The sequence below is a fragment of the Planococcus citri genome, chromosome 3, assembly GCF_950023065.1.
Source record: "Planococcus citri chromosome 3, ihPlaCitr1.1, whole genome shotgun sequence".
Lineage (NCBI taxonomy): Eukaryota > Metazoa > Arthropoda > Insecta > Hemiptera > Pseudococcidae > Planococcus > Planococcus citri.
Window position 1 is genome coordinate 54,510,899 of NC_088679.1, and position 21,511 is coordinate 54,532,409.

At 34.7% G+C, this 21,511-nt stretch overlaps 2 protein-coding genes and 1 long non-coding RNA gene across 3 annotated transcripts in view; 1 reads left to right on the top strand and 2 right to left on the bottom strand.

Moving 5' to 3' along the window:
* Positions 1-21,511, bottom strand: part of LOC135840759 (uncharacterized) — a 272,818-nt gene that overhangs the window by 243,201 nt on the left and 8,106 nt on the right. The window lies entirely within an intron of this gene.
* Positions 2,904-5,738, bottom strand: LOC135840613 (putative uncharacterized protein DDB_G0282133). Its single transcript, XM_065357238.1, has one exon. The coding sequence runs from the start codon at positions 5,736-5,738 to the stop codon at positions 2,904-2,906; it is 2,835 nt and encodes a 944-aa protein (XP_065213310.1).
* LOC135841299 (uncharacterized) lies at positions 14,660-16,029 on the top strand. The gene is made up of 3 exons (XR_010557889.1): positions 14,660-15,142; positions 15,337-15,560; positions 15,632-16,029. It is a non-coding gene; the product is annotated as an uncharacterized LOC135841299 (long non-coding RNA).

Below are 21,511 nucleotides of genomic sequence, written 5' to 3' on the forward strand. Positions count from 1 at the left end.
CTTCTGGTGTGGTTTGAAAGTATTGCTAACAAACATCACAACTTGATCGTGGCCATCTTCCCCTTTTTGGTATAATACTGCATTCATCGCATCCATTGTGACTTTTGTTTCCAAATAAAAATCTTGCCCCTCGACAGGGGTCATTAATTCAAAATCTTTCCGGTATTCTTTCTCCAGCTCTTCCAGTGCTTTTTGCTGCTCTTCTCCCCATTTGAAGTTTTCTTTACGAATTACATCATAGAGAGGTTTTGCAATTTGTTGATAATCAGCAATAAAGCGCTTGTAATAGCCAATAATTCCCAGAAATGCCATAACTTCCTTTTCGTTCTTAAGTTGAAAACTACCTTTCTTTGGAGTGTGAGCTTTTTTGAATTCATCCAGCTTTTCGAGCTTTTTACTTTGTTTCTTGAGTACACCAGGTTCGATTGTGAATCCAAGATGAGGTGTAGACTTCTTGAAAAATCTTGATTTTCGAGGATTGAGCTTTAGTCCATTATCTCTAAGAATCTCCAACACTTCTACCAGTAATACCATCATTTCTTCGAACGTCATCGCTTTCAATAGTATATCATCAACATACTTGGTTATGCCTTTCTTTGTCTTGATGAGTTTGTTGATAAGTGTCACAAATAGAGCAGTAGATACTTTTAAGCCATATGGCACTCTGATGAATTGCAGGACTTCTCCATCTACAATGAAAGCACAGTACTTTCTGAATGCTTCATGTAAGACCATCTGCCAGAAACTAGCAACGAAATCCAAACAACAATGCATCTTGGCTCTACCATCAGTTGTAACAATGCGATCCAACAGCCCAGTCTCATTGTAGTCATTTTCCAAGATCTGGTTCAATTCCATTGGATTTAGGCATAACCTCACCTCGCCATTCTTCTTTATATTGACTACTATGGCATTTATGTAAGGTGATTTAGATGGCTCTACAATTTTTTTCGCTAACATCACTCGGACTGCTTCTCTCACGAGTGGCATCTGCTTGTTGGATGGTGTATACTTTGGTCCATGAAATTTCTTGATATTCTTTGGATCCTTGAACGTCAGTTTCATCTTAGGTCCAGTATACTTCCCAGGATACTTGCTAAATACACAAGCAAACTCCTGTAATACTTCAAAAGCTTTAATGGATTGCTTTTTTGTGATAATGCCTTCAGCTACAGCTTGTTTCAAATCCTCTGCCAAAGTTTCCAAGAATATTTTGGGTCCATCATCGAAATCTTCAGGCTCCATGCCATCATATTCATCAGCTAAGCTTGCTTTATTTGAAATATGAGCAATCTCTTCTTCTGAACCTTCTACTATTCTCATCTGTCTTATTGTCAGCTTTTTACGATATTCTTCTTGATTCATAAATTCGAGGACTTCTACCTGGCTGTCTTTTGTAGGTTGACAAGTAGCTCTTTTATTCTCCACATCAGGGTACATTTTCAGTGTCTCCATTGTGTTGGTACCAATGATAAACACCTGATTACAACCTTGTAGAACATAAAAAGGTATCATCAGCTCATGTTTTCCAAAATTGATTTTTGGCACTATGGCATAATAGAGTGTTTCAACTTTGGCATCATCTGCCAAGTGACATATTAGTGGCTTTTTTAATCGAATATATTCCACACTGTCATAGTGATCTCTGAGCAAGATGTTGGCTGTTTCTTCCGAGATAATATTGGGCGTCGCTCCTGTATCAAGCTGTGCCGGATAGGTGACGTCATCTATCTTCAATGGAATCACACACGAGAATGTTTTCTTTTTACCTCCAAGGAGTTGATTGCTGACACTTTCTTGAATTTGATCTTCTCTTAGGGCAGGTTTAGGTGTTGACTGATTCGCCCTGACTGCATTCAACAAATTTTCATTAGTTGGTTGTGCACCCAGTGAACTTTCAGGCTGTTGTTCTGCCCCTGTCAGCTGATTAACGTGTACTTCAGTTGACTCTACTTCTATTAATGATTCTTCAGCTTGTTTCTGGTCCTTTCCTGCCCCAGGAGGAACAGGAATTCCAATTTTATCGAGTAGTTTTTGGAGAGCTTTTGGTTTCATAAATTTTTTAAGATTAGCTACCTTTTTCAAAATTTCATCGACTTCCTTGTTGACACTACCTGTTAGATCTTTCTTGGTTTTTTCAATCAATGACTTGGTATTGGTGACCTCTACCTGAACGCCATCTTCAATCACAATTTGTTCAGTTTCTTCTTCTTCAACTGAATATTCACTGGTCTTCTGCTGTCTTGGAATTTTGTAATAATCGTGATTGTACATTTTATCCAATTCATTTAAAAACTCAGTTTTGCGACTAAAGCTCGGAAAATATCTGCCATTCTTCTTATTCTGATGGAATTTATGCTGAATAGGAAACATGTTGAAATCCTTATCAACTCGAAATTGCCGCATTTCATGATTTCTGTAATCTCTTTTAAGATCCAAAAATACAGCTGCTGGTGTCCACCAAAATGAAACGATGTCATCTTCCAGTGTTTGCAAAGCTCTTCTGTATGCATAATACGTGTCCATTTGCACTGTTTTTCTACCTGGGGTTTTGGGCTTTATGACCGGAAATAATAAAATTATTCTAGTAAACCCTTTTTCCTTCAGGAGCTCGATAATTTCCGCTGCTATTCTCTTCAGGATTCTTGAGTCTAAACCACCATAATTGATTTCATATTGGCCCAACGAAAGAATGGCCTTTTTTTGTGTAAAGTTGGTAACACTGATTATTTTGTGCAAATCAGAGACACTGATCTGTTCCTTGAGATAAGGATGCGTTATATCAGGTTTTCTTCTTGTGACAATATTTGCTAAGAAATATGCTAAGGAATCGCCAATGATGTCAAATTCTTCGAATGGTAGCTCTTGAAAAGCTTCCACTTGTGCTAAGTTGCACGCGTCAACTACTCGTTTCCTGACGGCTGATTGATTGAATCATCCGAAGCTTCTGAGCGTGCTGGAGATTGCACTTCCTCAGTTTCAATATCAGAAGCTGACTCTTCCTCCCCTGTTGCAATATTGACTTTGTAAGTCTTTTCAGGCTTTTTGAACTTCTTTTCACCTTTGTTGTCTTTCTGGGAATTTTTGGAGTCATCTACCTTGGTATACTGCTTCGATTTCTCATAGTTCGGTTTCTTATACTCGCCAGTTGTGCGCCTACCTTCGTTGTTGGCAGCACTGTTTCGTGATTCGGATGCCCCAGGCTGTCTATCTCTCTGATAGTTTGAACGTTTATCATTATATTTATCACAATACTCATTTTGTTGCAACTTTCGAGATTGTTGCTGTTGAACTTGCTGAGTAGGTGTCGGAGTTTGTGGAAATTCTTCAATTTTTGTCATATTGTTGAGTCTCCTCTCGAATACATCAATGTTTTGAAGCTCTACCTCCGTGAATCTAGGTCTCAAACTTGTTGATAATTTACCATAGATTCTCATAATGATTTCATCTTCCGGAGTACTGGTTGTTTTGAATATTTTTAACCACATGAGAAGTTCCGCTGCCTGGGTCGTTGAACTCTTCCTGTCAACAGCCAATGCTTGGAAGCAATTCCTTGCTTCTGTCTGCTTCTGCCGACTCCATGCACAGTTTAGGAAATCTTGTCTGAGTTTGTAATAATCAGTTGCACTTTCTTGCAATTCTTTCCAAGCTGCCATGTGTACCAGTTTAGTTTCATCAATAAGTGCTGTAAAAGTATCACAATATTGACTCTCAGATACTCCATATTGATCCATACGACGTTCAAACTTTTGAATATACTGATAAGGTTGATATTTATTATGACTAGTATATTCAACTCGAAATTCGCGCAATCTGTCCAAACGAATCACCATCTGCGAGTTGCCAAATCTGATATTGCGCTTCATTCTGCGCTCAGGCGGTACCCCTTCATCTGGGTCGATGCCGCCACCGCTACCGTCGCCGCTACAGCCGCCGCCGCCGCTGTCTCTTCGATCGTCGCGCCAATCGTTGTTACGTTGATCATTGTTACGTTGATCGTTGTTACGTTGATCGTTGCGTCGGTCATCGCGTTGATCATTATATTGATCATTTCTTCGGTCATGGCTATCACGTCTATCGCGATTATTATCGTTATCAGATCGATATTCTCGGCTGTCATCGCGTCGATCACGGTTATTCTGATTATTGTAGCTACTACCTTGTTGATCATCGTTGCGTCCACCGCCGCTGTAGCTGTTGCGTCTACCTTGATTGTTGTAATCGCCGCCACCGCAGCTGTTGCGTCTACCTTGATCATTAAAACGGTCGTTGCTACCTTGGTTGTTGCGCCAGTCGTTGTTGTTGTTGCGACTGTTGCTGTTGCCACCTTGACTATCACGCCTGTGATCATTTCGCGGTGAGTCTCTTCTTTGAGGTGAGCCACGCCTTTGGTCATTATTACGATTATAATTATTACAATAATTGTTGTTGTTATTATTGTAATTGCCCCTGTCACTTGACGACTGGGAATTAGGTCTATTTTGGTGCGGAGGTGACCTCCTTCTGCTTCTAGAACGACTTCGTGAACGTCTACCTTGATTTCCAGTGTTGCCACTTTGGTTATTGTGCACAACTGGCGAATCTTCTGAGTAGTATTCTTGGAAGAAGTCTTCTACCTTGCCATCGAGGTCGTTGAACTTGGTTTTAAGCTCACTGGTTTCCTCCTCCGTCTGCTTTTGAGCATCGTGCATAAGTTCACTCATAGCTAAATTTCTTTCTTTCAGCTTGTTGATTTGAACTGCACATATTTTTAAATTATGATCGTAAGTCTGTTTGTAAGCTTCAAACATTTCGAGTATTTCATTTTTCTGAGCTTGTAGCACTTCTTCGAATTCTTTTCTTAATTTTTGTTTTGCTACAGTTGCTTGAGCTCTTAATTCCAAATAAATTTTACCCAAATCGTTTCTTGTTCGAGTAAGGGCCATTTCGATACTCAATGATCTATCGCTAGCTGTTTTACCATTTGCATCATGGTTATCCATTCGAGTATACACCCAATTCCTGAATGCAGTCTCTTCCTCCACTGAGAATTCTGTTGGATACAGGACTTCTGGCTTAGGTGTAGTTTGCCATGGAAAAACTTTAGCAGGATTTATAGGCTTGAAATCACATACATCGTTCATTTTCGAATCAGAAATTTTTTTGATGTGTTTTATGGTGGTATTGAGCCTATTTTCCACTTCCGAGTCAATTTCCTCATTTTCTTCTTTTGCTTGCTGAGTAGGCTGTTGCTGCTCTTGTTGAGCACCCAAAAAACTTGCTACACTAAGTGTAGGTTTAGGGTTGCCATCTACCTCCTCAGTTCCAAATTTGAGAAATGACAAATCACCATTTTCCAATGCTCGTCTGTATTCTTCGTCAGTGAATTGCGATGCTGGCACTCTAGCTTCTTTACGTTGTTGTTCGATATTTAATTTCATTTTTTGTAACGTGGTGTTCTTTTTTATTTCAGCTTTCTTCGGAGTTTTCGGAGCAACTTTTATACCGCACTGTTCACGTCGACGCTCGTCAGCTACCTTCGCAGCATCCCTGTTCGATCTTCGAGGATTTTCAACGTACTCGTCGTCATCTACCTGGTCAGTATCTGATAATCGATTTTCAGTTGAAAAATTTGTAACTAAATTTTTATTTTCATTTTCAGAATTGTTCCTGCTTCGATTGGTGAAAGCACACATACGGAGGTCATTCTGCAACTTGTCAAGTCCGGTATTGGAGAATCTACGATCGCCAGATGCCATCTTCGAAAATCTCCGTCGAAATAAATCAGGTAATAATTTCAGGACAAAACAGAAAACGTCTACCAGTACTCTAGGTACTAACCAGCTTTCGTGTTTTTCACAGGTAAGCGTGTCGTAGTTGGTTTGACACTTCGACCTTGAACCTTGGTTACAGGCAGGTCCAACTGTGCTCAGATTTTCCAAACTGATTCTTGCACAGTTTTGCTCAAAGGCTCAAAATTACGCGATTTTGATGATTTTTTCGCGAATTACGCACTTTTACACGATTTACGATTATTTTAACGAATGCGTACCTTTGAAATAAGTCGCCAAGTTGACTTTTATTGACACGTTGGGGTCTCCAAGTTGACCACGTTGTAGGCTGGAACTCGTTGAAATTCGCCGATTTTTTGACAGATGAAACTCCCTTTTTCGAGATTTTTCTTCTTTTCTCAGCTCCAGACGATTTTCCAACCGAAAGTCTGAACTTAGCGATTTTTTCGCCAATTTCTTCACGATGAAATGAAGAGTCTACCGAATTTTTCTTCGGAAAGTTGAATATACCTGCACTTCTGCAGCTCAAAATAATTCCCTGGGATCGATATCCGCGTTTGGGCGCCAAATGTGACATGGGGGGGTGACTTGTACTTTTAGAAAGTGCAGTCTTTGACCAAATGCACATAGGTGAATACAGGAGACCTATATTCTAGCTCTGACTAACGAGATCAGAAAGAACTTGTATCGCGATGCGACTCGAAATAAATGAATAAATCACCGGAGGTGCGCACTTGTAATAAATTGAGGAGCTTGGTGACAAAGTTAGACAAACGCCACGGAGGGCGCATACGGAAAGGGACCTAACGACCAAAAAAAAAAAAGTTCTCCGAAATTGTTGTAGGAACCTTTACAGAGTTCCTACAACAATTTCGGAGAACTTTTTTTTTTTTTTTTTTTTTGGTCGTTAGGTCCCTTTCTGTATGCGCCCTCCGTGGCGTTTGTCTAACTTTGTCACCAAGCTCCTCAATTGTATTTACGAGTAAAGTACAATTTAATTACTAAAACATAAGAGGCTAATAAATGTACATGGCACAAGGCCTAAAACGATTTCCCTAGCACAAGATAAATAATAACTATACGCGAGTACGGCTATACTTAAACTGTTGGCTCTGCCCATGTTACAATGTCGGAAGTGGTCCTTGGACCAAGTCCAATAGATGTCTCTGCCTTATGGAACTTTCCACGGAACTTTCCATTGGCAGTGATACCACTTCCTCCGGAGCACAACTTCCCTTTAGGTGGAAGCTGCGGGCGCATCCCCTCCCGGTACAAAAAGTTTATTTTCTTAGCAATTTGAACAAAAACAAGACCTGACAATTTTTATTTAAAAAAAAAAACAGAAATTTTCTCAATTTTGAAAAAACCTAGATCTGTTTTTACAAAAAAAAGAAGTACTTTTTGCAATTTTGACAAAAGAATGAAGTTTTTTGACAATTTTTTGCTGCGAAACTAGTTTTTTTGGAAATTTGACAAAAAAAAAACAAATTTTTTCAGACAACAGAGCAACATTTTGTAGAAACTAGCAAACCCGTTAATCGCGCATACTGCGCGATTCTTCAAAACGTAAGTATATTATTTTAAAAATTCAGTAACTAATATCTACTTAGAATGATCACAATTTTTTTCACGGTTATTCATTTTTTAAAATTAGTGCAAATGAAAGATAATGTGCGTTTTTCAAAATTAAAAGAAAAAGTTTGTTTTATCGCAAAAAATTCCATTAGGTACTTAATTTCAACTTTTATCATCAAAAATTACTCTGAAGCATCACTTTTTCTCCAAATATGCATTCTAAAAACACTCAGTAACTCTCATCAAAAATCAAAATAATGTCCCATTTTTCAATAAAAATTTCAAAAAAGTATTATCTTTCTTTCCAACAATTGGCTAAAAGTCCTGGTTTCATTTTTTCACGTTTACAAAAATGTTCACTTTTTGGCAACATTGCAAACTCTTACCAAAAATACCAAAAAAAAAACTTGTTTTTTGCCCTATAGTTTTACCTAGTAAAAGTGACAAAAATAAGTACAAAAAAAGTACATAATTTTTTTTGTTGATAACTACCAAAATTGCTACATTTTGCTAAAATTGACAATCTTTCTTGTTTTTCACCAAATCAACAATCTTGTTTTTTTTTTAATTTACAAAAATTGTTTGTTTTTTACAAAAAAAAATCATTTTTTTATCAGAAATCACCAAAAATCTCAGTAATTTTTTTTGCTGTTTGCTAAGATTGTTGAAGCCTCGACTAAAATGATTCAATCTGCTGCACCATCTACATACCTACATTGGTAAAAACTTTTAACCTTGCTATATAATGACTCAATCTGCGCACTCCCTGTCCCTGCACAAATGACTCGTTCATGTGCGCAAATTGTGAAGATCTTCAACCTCAATCTATTTTATTTATTGAATAATCACATCTTACCAAGTCTCCATGATTCATGGATACTTCGTAAGTAGAAATTTTAAATTCCTCCATGATATACCTATGCTTTTTTTTGTGGATGATTACTTATGAAGTCTCCATGATTCATGGGTATTTTATAAGTCACCATTCCGCCTATCACGAAATTTTGAGCTTTCGCTTAGCTTTTACAGTCAACTTTCAAAATTGTTTTTCTGTCAAAAATTGATATAGGTATCTAAGTATTTTTACATATGTATACACATTGAGGATAGCATAAGATCGATTATTGAACTTTTTCCAGCTCACAATGCAACCTATTGTACTTTCAACATGAACCTGCACACCTACACTTTAAAGCTTTCTATTGATACATCGTTCATGAAAATCAGTTCAGCAGTTCATATATGTATTTAATAAGCTTACATCCAGCTTTTTCAAGTTCTGTGTTAAACTTTTGCAAATTTTCTCTAAAACCTGTCAAGATTTATACTTTTGTAAAGCTCTTTCAAGGTACACAATATATAGTTATCTCTGTGTATTCATCAAATACACAGAGTATAGGTCAAATATTGCATGTCACAAAATTTTGAGCTTTAGCTTAACTTTTACCATCAACATTCGAATATTTCTAAAAAAAAAATAAAGCAAAAGCTCAAAACTTCGTGACATGTGGTATTTGACCTAAAATATCAACCTTTTGATAGAAAGGCTTCAAAGTGTAGGTGTGCAAGTTCATGTTGAAAGTATGAAGAATTGTGTAGTAAGCTGAAAAAATTTCAATAATTGATTAGGCCATATTTAATGGGTAGACACAAAATATACTTATGTTGTACCCTGAAAGATCCAAGTTAAAATCAATTTTTTGTTGTAATTTCACTTCACATTTTAAAATTTAGTAAATGGTGTTTTGAGCTTTTTTTAGCTCATGGTGAAAATTGTTGAACTTTCAACATAACCCTGCATATCTACTATTTAAAACCTTTCTATCAAGTGATTGTTTATCAAAATCAGTTTAGCCGTTGCAGATATCTTGCTGTGACAAAAAATTGTTATAACGAACTTTCAAACATTCCCTGACAATTTTCCAAAGTTTTTTACTGTCTAGAATGGTTTTTTCGTGATAATCTTTCAAAGTACAATCTGTATATTTTTTACACATCAAATAAGATCAAATACTACATGGCCAAAACTTTCAAGCTTTCACATAGCTTTGACCACAGACTTTTGTAAGCTTTTTTTCTTCAAGATTTGTCTTTTTGTGATGCTCTTTTAAGGTATACAATATACAAACTTTTTTGAATTCGTTGAAGCCGTTGAGTATAGGGTTAACATCAATTATTGAGCATTTTTGAGCTTTATGGCACAACTTTTTTGTGAACAGTTTTTTTTCAACATTTGACTTTTTTTGATGCTCTTTCAAGGTATAATATACGTACTACTGTGTATACATCGAATGCGCTACAAATAGGCTAAAATCAATTATTGAGCTTTTTTAAGCTTTATAAGACAACTTCTCGAACTTTTGATTAAAACCTGCACATCTACAGGTCAGAACGCTTTTTTTGAGACCTCATCGAGCAAAATTGGTTCAACCGTTGCTGAGATCCTAGAGTCAAAAGAATCCAGTCATAATTGAGCTTTTCTGAGCTTTTTACAGCACAGCTTTTTTTGTAAACATTTTTCTTCAACATTTGACTTCTTTTGATGCTCTTTCAAGGTACATATAATAATTGTACTATACTGTGTATATGTCAAATACACTACATATAGGCTAAAATCAATTATTGAGCTTTTTTGAGCTTTATGGCACAACTTTTTTGTAAACTTTTTTTTTGACATTGGACTTCTTTTGATGCTCTTTCAAGGTATAATAATTGTACTACTGTGTATACATCGAATGCGCTACATACAGGCTAAAATCAACTATTGAGCTTTTTTGAGCTTTAAAGCACAACTTTTTTGTGAAGTTTTTTTTGACATTGGACTTCTTTTGATGCTCTTTCAAGGTATGTATAATAATCGTACTACTGTGTATACATCGAATGCGCTACATATAGGCTAAAATCAACTATTGAGCTTTTTTGAGCTTTAAAGCACAACTTTTTTGTAAACTTATTTCTTCGACATTAGACTTTTTTCGATGCTCTTTCAAGGTATAATATACGTACTTCTCTGTTTACGTTAAATGCGCTACATACAGGCTAAAATCAATTATTGAGCTTTTTTGAGCTTTAAGGCGCAACTTTTTTGTAAACTTTTTTCTTCGACATTAGACTTCTTTTGATGCTCTTTCAAGGTATAATATACGTACTACTATGTATACGTCGAATGCGCTACGTAAAGGCTAAAATCAATTATTGAGCTTTTTTGAGCTTTCGGGTGGAACTTTTCGAACTTTCAATGAAAACCTGCACATCTACGGGTCAAAAGCTTTTTTTTGAGACATCACCCAGCAAAATCGGTTCAGCCGTTCTTGAGATCTCAGAGTCAAAAGAATCCGGTCATAATTTTAATATATAGATGTTGACCCAAAAACAGAGGGTTTCTCGCGATTTTGACAAAAAACATAACTTTTTAACAATTTTAATAAAACAATAGGTTTTTAGGGCAATTTTGAAGAAAATGGGCCCTTTTTACAGCACTTGCAAAGAAGTAGGATTTTTTGCTGCTGAAAGGGTAGTATTTTTTGATAATTTTAATGAAAACTAATTTCTTTTTGCAATTTTGTCAGCCCAAGAAAACTGAGACTTTCTGTAAACAATTTTGCCCAAAAAAAGGTTTATTCTGCAATTTTGGCCAAAAAAAACACTTTCTGACAAATTTTAATTTTAAAAAAACAGGAATTTTTCGCAATTTTGATGATCCATTTAAAAACAAAAGGATTTTTTGCATTTTTGGCTAAAAAATTGAGATTTTTTGATTGTTTTTTTTTTTTTTTTTTTTTTTACAATAATTTTGACGTAGAAAGCTGACGTTTTTGGCGAAATGAAAAAAAATTCAATAGAACCACTCGACTTTTCCAAAGAAATACTCTAATCTAATGACAACTCAAACCTAAAATTCAACAGAAAAATTATCTATTCCTTGGAGAAATGAAGATGACCATCTCGAAACATACGCCAACAATACACTTGCATTGGAAACACATCTGGAAAAAAATGCAGCCAGGCGGACTTGAAAATGAAACAACTGTTTCGCTTAATCGAAAAAAAATCAAAACTCTTTAGAAAACAAGATCTTAATCTACAATAAAGTCATTATGCGCAATTGAACATCAGTGTACAATTGTACTATTATTCAGCATAGCTACCTCACCAAATGACAGAAAAATTGAGAGATTAAGTGGAGTCAAAAACATCTTTACACACCTTGGTTTGTTTCCATTGATGTCAGAATTATAATAATTATGTACCATACCTGAATTAAATACTCGTATACCCTAAAAATAGCATCAGGGTTTAAAAAATGAAATTTTTGAAACCTTCAAGAATTTACTCTCGGTTTCTTCAAAAATGAAAAACCATAAATTCAGAACAACTCTACTGCAAAGTTCACCATTTTTTCAATTCGAGTTTTTTTTTTCAAATTTTCCAGGACATGCAGATCCCCATTTTACGTACACTTTTCTCCATCTTTACTCAAAATCGAACTTGATAAATCTGATTTCAGCTAAAATCTGCACCATTCTAACACCACTCGACGCTACTCAAAAGATATCACATGTACGTGAAAAACAATCAAAAAATAGCGAAAAAAAGCGTCGATACCTACGATAAGTACCAAAAACAAATGAACCGCTCCTTTTATGTACGAGCTATGTAGATGCCAATTGCCAATACCGAATACCTCTCCATTGAGCTGTATGAATCAGACGACCAACATAGACGATTTGATAACATTACGAAACAATTAGCAAATATCTGTACATTGACCCCTTAATACTATTTATGTTTACGTTACGAAAATTATACGAGGTATCGTAAAAACGTGAAAAAATATACACGATTGTGCGGTATCAGTTGCCAAAATGACAAACTAACCGAGCCCGTTAATTGAATTATTTTTTTTATTTTTATACGTAAATTCGTTAACTACGTTGCACAGTCGATTCGGTCGTGTGCTCCTCATTGCGATGCACTCGTTATACCAGAGGAGGCTGCGCATTTTAGGATACCTCGCAGGTGTCCATAATTAGTCAACCCGCACCCGCTACTTTTAAACTCAATCTTGGCCCGAATGGACGGCGTTTCCAGCCAAGTAGGTACACCGGAGACCAGACATAACAGGTTGTTTATGCAGTTAATCCACTATGTTTTGCTCCTCACTTTTCTCCTTCCTCTCTGTCGCACACTCTCACTCTCTTTGTTTTTCTCTTCATCACTCCGCATACATATATGGAGGTATAATAATAAGTCGCGTAGAAAACGAAACTAATTCCATTATTCTATAGAGCGTTTCGGTGTAGTATGCGAGAAGCCGAGAACCAGCGACCAAACTTGAGTAGAAAAATATCTTCTTCACGTAAAGAGCTTACGAGAAGCTTACCCACTCTACGCGATATTTCGATACAGGCCTATATAAGATGAATACTCCATCGCTTCAACCGTCGTCGTCATCATCGTCGTCGTTAAAACTTGAGGAAATAAATAGCTTCGATTACATCATCTCCATCTTAAATGCTACTTGAGAAAAAGAAGCGAAACGGTAGTACTGCGATTCCATAGTCGACGTCGTCGTCGTCGTCGTCGGGTAGCCGAAAGGTTAAACTTTAACCCATTTCTTTTCCCTTTGGCAAGAGTCCATTTATAGTCACAAAGTACGCTGCTAAAAAGGCGATGGTTCGTGAAAAACGTGCCATAATTTGTAGGCGTTTTTCACTTCCTAAATATGCGCCACGCTGAGCACCATCGCCCATCATCGTCGTAATAAAAGACTCCGACATTTTTTTTCCACATTTAAAAAATTTATTCATTTGCCAATGTTAATTATACAATAGTAAAGTATAGAAGGAAAAAAACCTAATGTTATTGAATTTAAAACGTAAACATAGCAGGAAATGTAGCGTGATGCCAACTTGTTTGTATATCAATTATATTGCTGGTCTTCGATGCGGTTTTTCTTTTTCAAACTTGAGTACATGTAAAAGTTTTATTGATTCACGCCACCACCGTTGCTGTATCGCGACTCGCGACTTTACAAAAGACAAATATTCGGTGATTAATATCAGCCCGATGCCAATTATCGTTAATAATTTTGAAATTATGTCGTACATCGTTTACTCGTCGAGGGAGTTTACACGACACGAGTCACTGTCGTTTGACATGTTCGACTGAAATAAGTATTTGTTACTAAAGTCAATTCACAATGTACAAGATGTCTGAGCTGGAAGTGTATATGGACGATGTAAAGTAAGTTTGGGTATAACGAGAGAACAAGACTGCGGTTTTGTCGAAGTAATTTCGTGCAGAATAGATAAGAGAGGGTGAAGAAAGGTTCAAAATTTCAATTTCGAAACTTGACGAATAAAAGTTTTGTAACGACTGAGTCAGAACTGTTCACCGAGCTTCAGAGCAGAAAAGTTGTCCGATTTGCATGTGCCTTTTTTTTCACTTTTTCCAACACGAAACTCAAAATTGGAGTAAAACTAAGAATTCTATAAAAAAAATAGGCATCCAAAGGTTGTTGAATTTATTTTTGATTTCCAATTCGGGAATTACGAATTCGTTACATCAACATAGATTTCATAAGAATAAAGAAAAATATGCAACTCAGGGAAAAAATGGCCAAAATCAAAATTGTAGAGGATGAAATTTTCATCCTACTTCCAGTTATTACTTTTAAATTTTTTCAAATAATTGCCCCTTCGTGTTTCAACTCCACCACTAGTTGAACAGAAAGACCAAATGTGGGGTATATCGTCGTTATTTTTGAGTTCAGCGTAAAATTTTAGAACCTTGCCAGGATTTTGTAGGCAGAAATGTCACTTTTAAGGGATCAGAAATTTCACTGCCGGAGCCAAAGTAAAAATCACAATCATTTTAAAATCTGGATAAAATTCTGATCCAATTTGATGAACAGCAAGGATGTGATGCCAAAAAATCTTCACTTTTAGAGCTGAAAATTTCAATTTTAGGGCCAAAGTGATTCGTGAAAATCATGGGATCAAAAAATTATCATTTTTCTTTTTCGTGTATAGGTACTATTAATAGAGAAAAATTGCTATTAAAAAAAAAAAAAAGGGAGCAAGACTGAGAACAGAATTTTAATTAGATATTTACTAAAAGGAGAAAATAAGAATTTTTAAAAAATTTTTCAATTCTTTTCTTATCTATCTTGAGAACTTATCACAGGTGAGATCGAAATCAAAACTCAAAAAATATTCACAGTATGAACAATTATGTAATGTGTGCCACTGTCAGGTACCTACATAATTATTTACTTACAGCAATCACCTACCTAAAACTTGAAGATGCTGTTTCTACGAAATGTAACGAGCTTTTGATCCCCTCTCACGGTTCAACGTTCCACGAATAATTTATCAACTCGAATAAAATTTCCAATTTACGTACACAGTTAGTTACGTACACGCATTCAAATAAATTTACAATTATCTCGAAATTACCTCGAAAAGTTCGTATCAATTCATTGATAAACTGCTTATACTATACTCGCAAGCAGTAGTATACACATTAATTAATGAAGATGTAACATATGTATTTCCAATAATAAGTATGACCCACGAGATGAATCGAGGAATTTAAATTTTTGAGAAAAAAATCCACGGAATTCCCATTTCTTCTTGAGTATAGAACTCTACCTTTAAATTTCATAAAGATGCGGAGTATTACAACAGTTGATGTTTACTTTTCTTATGAATGGTTGGTTAGATTTTTCACTATAGTAAAAAAAATAATAATGGAAATGTACGAAGACAGCGACGAAGAAATTTTCATAAGCAGTGAGTGTTTCAATGTTGATTTTGGTTAAAGTTACTTTAAAAATTTTCGTTCAGATTTGAAATGAGAAAAAAGCATTAATTTACTCATAAGTAACCTTTCAATGATTTTCGTTTTCATTATTTTAATTTCTTTCATTTCATGAATTAGTTATTCTCTATATAATTAAATTAATTGTTACCATATATGTACTTAGGTTTGAATGTGATGGACGATCTACTCCGTGAAATAATAGCCCAAGAAAGATATAAAGAAGAACATAACCCAATACAGAGTCCAGAAGTGTCCAGTTCAACATCGCAAGACCCTGTCGTAATAAAAAAGAAGAATAAACGCGTTTTATTGAGACCACGAGTGTCAAGAGGGACTAGAATGAATCCGCTTAAAAATGGTCAGACATCGCGAAGTCGAAATGTTCGAGTAAGTTGAACAGAATTTTTTACATGCTGCGAGTTTTTTTTCTTCGGGTTTTAATGAAAAATTTTATTCAGGAAAGTGAACCTCAGCCACAGAGCAGAGTCAGTTGAAGTCAGGTGGAGATTCTTATAGTCAGTTGCAGTTACCAAACTATCCATGCCAGCCAATGGATGAGATTACCTATGACGACGCTTCCAATCTTCGATAAACGGATATTATTGTGAAATTTCTTTTTTTCATTATGAGAATGAAGTGAAATCTAAGCATAGCAACGAAGAAATGGTGAGAAAAATTCATTTAGTTGGAGATAAACTATGTTGAAATGAAACCTATTGCTTGATTCGACTATACCTCTATGTTTTGAGGATGTGATTTGATTTTGCCAAATTTGAAATTACCAATGTAAATAATCTTTTTTCAACTTTTCATCTATGTTTTTCTGTTTTCATACTAATAAAATTTAGTTATGGCACCCTCTTTTTTTCTTTCAATTTATTTATCGCCAACGAATAGGTACTCGTATGACGTTTGAACAACTCATTTTTCATAGTAGCTTTCTTCGATTTTCATGCAATTTTATGGATTGTAAGTCCTTTCAACAATTCTAACAGTTATAGCATATTTTTGAAAATGTGGGTTCTAAAGGAAGGTTCTGAGGGAAAATTTCACCACTGATCCACCTGCTCTCAGATGGGTCAAGAAAGAGAAGGTTTGAAAGTAATTGAACAACTCCGAAATTATCATTCCAATACCCAACTTCGGAGCTCAAGAAAAAAAACATGCAAGTCATAAATCTGTCCACAAAGCGTTAAAAATCAATAAAAAGAGAATCAAAATCCTTTTTTAAAAATCACAAAAATCTCACATGACTCATCTATCAATTTTCGAATATACCGAAAAATTTTTATATGTCCTCCCCAATATATTTTGAAAAATTCCAAGTTCTACGTGGTCTTCATTCTTCATAATCATTTTTGATTTTTTTGGGGATTTTTCATAAAAAATTTGACCAGAGCAAAGTGAGGACAAAAACTTATGAAATTTTTCAATCCAAGAGGTGAAAAAAATTTTGATATTGATTTTTTTGAATTTAATATTTTTTTTTGAATTTTTATTTTGAGAAAATAAAGCAAATTATCTCGAACAAAACGAGAGCAAACTCTATGTACAAAAATTCGGGAAAAAAACTTTTAAAAAAATTTCAATTTTTTAGAAAATGACTGCAATTTAGCTTTTGAAAATAATTCAAGGAGTAAAACGACATTATTATTGATGTATGGTAAGTCAATATTCTGCTCTTCAAGCTTTAAAAAAGAGAAAACAATTTGACCTGAGCAAAAACTTTTAAAAATTGTGATATGAGAAAAGGAAAAAAATCATTTTACATCTGACAAAAAATTACAATTTAACCTGCCTAGTTTCATTTTTGATGCAATGTTGAGAAATTGAAGGAACTTGAGAGAATACATTTTTTCAATTAAAAGATATGAAATTAATTTTTCAAAAATACATAGAAAATTTTCAAGTCTGAATTTTTTTTATTTTCATTATTTGTATTTTAATTATTGCATTTTCCCAACTTTTCGTACCTACATCTCTTAATCCAGAAAATTAAAATTTTCCAACTTTGGCAGAGTGCTGGAGGGAGGCAGCTTCCCCCTTCAAAAGATCCTTGCTTCGTCTCCGTAGTATTTTGACACCCTGTAGGGTGATACCCTCCTCCAAATTTGGGCGAATTTTGAAAAAAAAAAAAAAAATAGAAAAATCATACGATGTTTTTTAAAATGTTTTCGATAGTGCTAATTTCGAATTTCAACTCAATTTTGATGTAAGCTCACTTACATAGTCCAACAATAAGTCCCCAAATTTCAAAAATATTAAAAAATTCGTATGACCTGTTGTTTGTCATGTTTTCAGAAACGCTGGTTTCAAATTTAAGCTTAATATTTTGATACAAACCCTCTAGCAGGCACATTAAGCCCCCTTTTTATAAAAATTGAAAATTCTGGTATTCTAAGGTTCGCTGGATTTTCAGAGGTGCTGATTTCGAAATTCGAAATTCTGAATTTATTTTTCGACCAAGACTTCTCTCTTTTCAACTCATTACCTCGAAAAAATAATAAAAAAACAAATGACGACGGTTTGTTGGAGTCTTTCGCAACAAAATCCCTTACCAACCATCGATGTTCTCAAATTAACATTTTTATGATGAATTCAAGATTCAAATTTGTCAATTTTAACAAAAAGAAGTCTTCTTCAAAAATGACTTATCGACAAACTTACGAACCACAAAGAAAATAATTATACGTAAGGAACTAAGTATTGACAAAAAAAGGAAAATTCCTTTCTGATATCATTTTTGAGTAGGTACCTCTATCACTAATAAGTAGGCAATAGGAAGAATATTTTCATTTTTTTTTTTTGAAAAAATTGACCACATCCTGGTACATACGACGTATGTACAACTACATATTCGAGAAGCTGTCCCTAAATTATCTCATCGTCTCAATTTTCCAAGCATACCACCTGCTTAATCGCATAAAAAAGTTTTCCATCGACGTAACCCCTTTTGTCGCTGTACTGGTTGAAAAATAAATTGAGCAAATAACTTGACCAGTAGATAACAAAATTACGCAAACAAATTGCTCAAAAGAAACCGCGCGACCGATCTCTGGCTAATATTTTTTTACGACCAATTCCAGCAAAAAATCACAATCACTCAGTAATACAACAAATACTTTACGACTAATAAATATCTCTAATTGCAAGGTCCAGCCTGGAAGTATCGCAGTGAACACAACGATATCTAAAAATTGAACCCGGAATCGGTAACAAAACGGTCTTGACGTTTACATTTTAATAAATCTCGGTAAGTAGGTATGTAATGCATACAACGAAACGAACTGAACGAATATACAAAGTTGCAGATTACCATTATAATAAGACTCCCCGGCGGTAAAGATTTATACAAATTGGCTCCGATTAAAATGTGAACATCTAACTTAAATTGCTTCGTCCTTGAAATTTGTAGATGTCTGCGGATTTTAAAATTAGAGGTGTGCTATAAAAACCGTATAGCTTATATTGGATTATATTAAGTAGGCACGTAAAGAAAAGTACCGGTAAGCAGAGCACGAAACATCCAGTGAAGGAAAAAAAAAAGGAAAATTATTTTCCAAATGTTTCTAATTACCAAAGGCAATCCGTTATCAACACCTTTTCATCTTTTGATTCGAATTTACACGTTTAATAACCCGTAATTAAACGAAAAAGAAAAAAAAATAGAATACTGTCCTAATTGGCAGTTGTCTTTCATTAAAAATAGACTCACATGTCTATTCAACTCGCATAAAACCCAACAGGTAAACTGTACGAAGACATCTCTGTTATGTAATTATCAGCGAGGTATCTTTATACTACACAGTACATGTACGTACTACCACGTTCGTATTCATGTGTATCAAACTATATATGCCAACGTTTAATTACCGTTCCAACATTTATAAATCACAAAATACACCATACTCGTACATTGAGTAAACAAAAATAATACCGTTGGTGAAAATTTTCTCTTTTGCATCGACATTATTAACGCTTCATTGACTCGCGAACCAGACACGATAGTATACTTTACGTATACCTACCTACATCGTACAATTAAACAAAAACTATTGAAAAATAGGCCACAGATGATTCGTAACATTTGGAAAAAAAATAAAAATTTTGTTCCAAACCGAGCTCCAAATTCGGAGCTCTCAGATTTACAAGCCAGTCGTGAAAATTAATAATTTTAAGGCGTGTGGGTGCGATACGCGTCGTCCTCCTACCAACAATAACCATGTGCAACCACCTGTGAACCTTAATTATTTTTATTTCAGCACTCGAAAGCAACACTCGGCGGCGTACTTTGGTCGTAATTTCCAGTTTGAATTCGTCATCTAATAGCGCCAGCACGCATGAAAATATTATTTATTTCAAATTATCACTGCCTCGGTATCGTATATCTTTTGAAAAAGCTTCAATTTCCGTTCACGTTGTAACTTGTAATTTACCAACTATACAAATTAGTATTTTTGAGAGTGGATTTTTCATATGGAACGTTGCACTTGATATTCGAACGCCGACTTGGGGCAGTGAAAAATTTGCTGCACAAAATGTATATACATACATATGTATAGGTCAGGTACCGAGAATTCGTACGTTTTAATGAATTCAATTCGATACTCGTAAATTAGGTTATGTAGGTACTTTGAAACGTGCATAGTAGGCTGTACGTATTTTTGAATAGGAGCTACCAATATGTGTTATCATTTCGGTATCGTATAAGGCACTCGGGCATAAAAACTTTTCAAAAGATTATATTTCTATTTTTGACGATAAAACCCATGAGAATATACCTAGTTGGTATAATTATCATTAGATATAGAATTTCCCGAAATACCTACCGCTGAGCGAAAAAGCTCTTTTTTGATAGGCTTGTGAGAATACTTTGAGTCACACCAAGTAAGCAGTGCCTAATTAGGCAATAGGGGGTCTATTGAATGTTTTCGAGCGTAGAGAATACATGAAAAGACAATACTTAAAGCAACCAAAATGATCTGAAAATCAAAATTGGATCAAAACAAGTTGGAAAGTTGGAATTTGACCAATGATCGAGTCAAGAATCGATTGGATGGGGTTTTAAGCCTTTCTAAAACTGTCAGAAATTTTCTGTATGTAATGTAGTATTCACAAAAAAATAGTTGTGCTGGCTTGCAGAAGGGGGAAAGTGTTCATTTTTAAATCTGACTTACGAGGGGTGAGGGGAATGGGATGGGAGGGGAGGGGAGAGGAGGAGAGCAGAGAAATACTTTCATAACTATACTGACGTGAAAAAAAACTGGATTCAAAGAAATAGTCCCAAAACCTCGAGTATGATTTCAAAGTAATCATCGATTAGGTAGAGGTACCTTGCACATTTGCACTTTATTACGCTTCAAGTGCACTTTTGACAAAATTCAATTTTGGGGGGGGGGGAATTTTGCAGTAAATCTACAATCAAGCCAGCAGACAGAATATAAAATATCAGCATAACTAGTCTAAAGAAGGTAAGTTTAGCAAGATCTCATTTTCAAAAATTGGTTCACACAATACAGGACTCGTACTCAATTTTTTTCAAAAAAAAGTAACTTCAGTAACCAAAAAAGCTCGAAAAATGAATCGACCACAAAAGTGACAAAACGCGAGCAAAAAATTTTACGCAGAAAAAAAACACAAAAAACTAGCAATTTACGTATTGAAATGCAAAAAAAGTTATTTAAAAAATAAAGGAAAAATCCAGACTTTTTGACAATTTTTGGAAATAAAGCAAAGATTTTTGCAATTTATGGTAGATAATTAAAAAAAAACAATTTTTGGCGAAATAAAACGAACTGCCAATTTTGACAAAGGGAATGGTTTTCTATAACAATAATTTCTGGAATACAGGATAATTTTTAAAAAAAATTAAAACTGGAATTTTTCGCAAAAAAAAAACAACAAATTTTTACAGATTTTGTTGAGAAGCGAGAATTTGACAAAAAAAGAGATACTTTTTTTAGCGATTTTTGGAAAATATTTAAGAAAGCCTTTGAATAATTTTTGAAAAAAAAAAATGAAAAAGCAAAAATTTGACAATTTAAACAATTTTTGGGAATTATTGTGAACAAAGAAATTTCAGTTTTTCGCACAAAATAAGATGTTTTATTTGTAATTTTTAGCAATTTTTACGTAAAAAAAGCCAAATTTTCAAATTATTAAAAAGCTAGAATTTTTGGCAATAAGCAAAACTTTTGGACAATTTTTGATCTTTTCTGTTGAAAAGCAAGACATGACTAAATCACATATTTTTGGAAATTATTGACGAAAAAAAAATGTACTTTTTCGCAATTGAATAAGGAGGTTTTTTGCTCAATTTTTTCGGTTTCATGGCACTT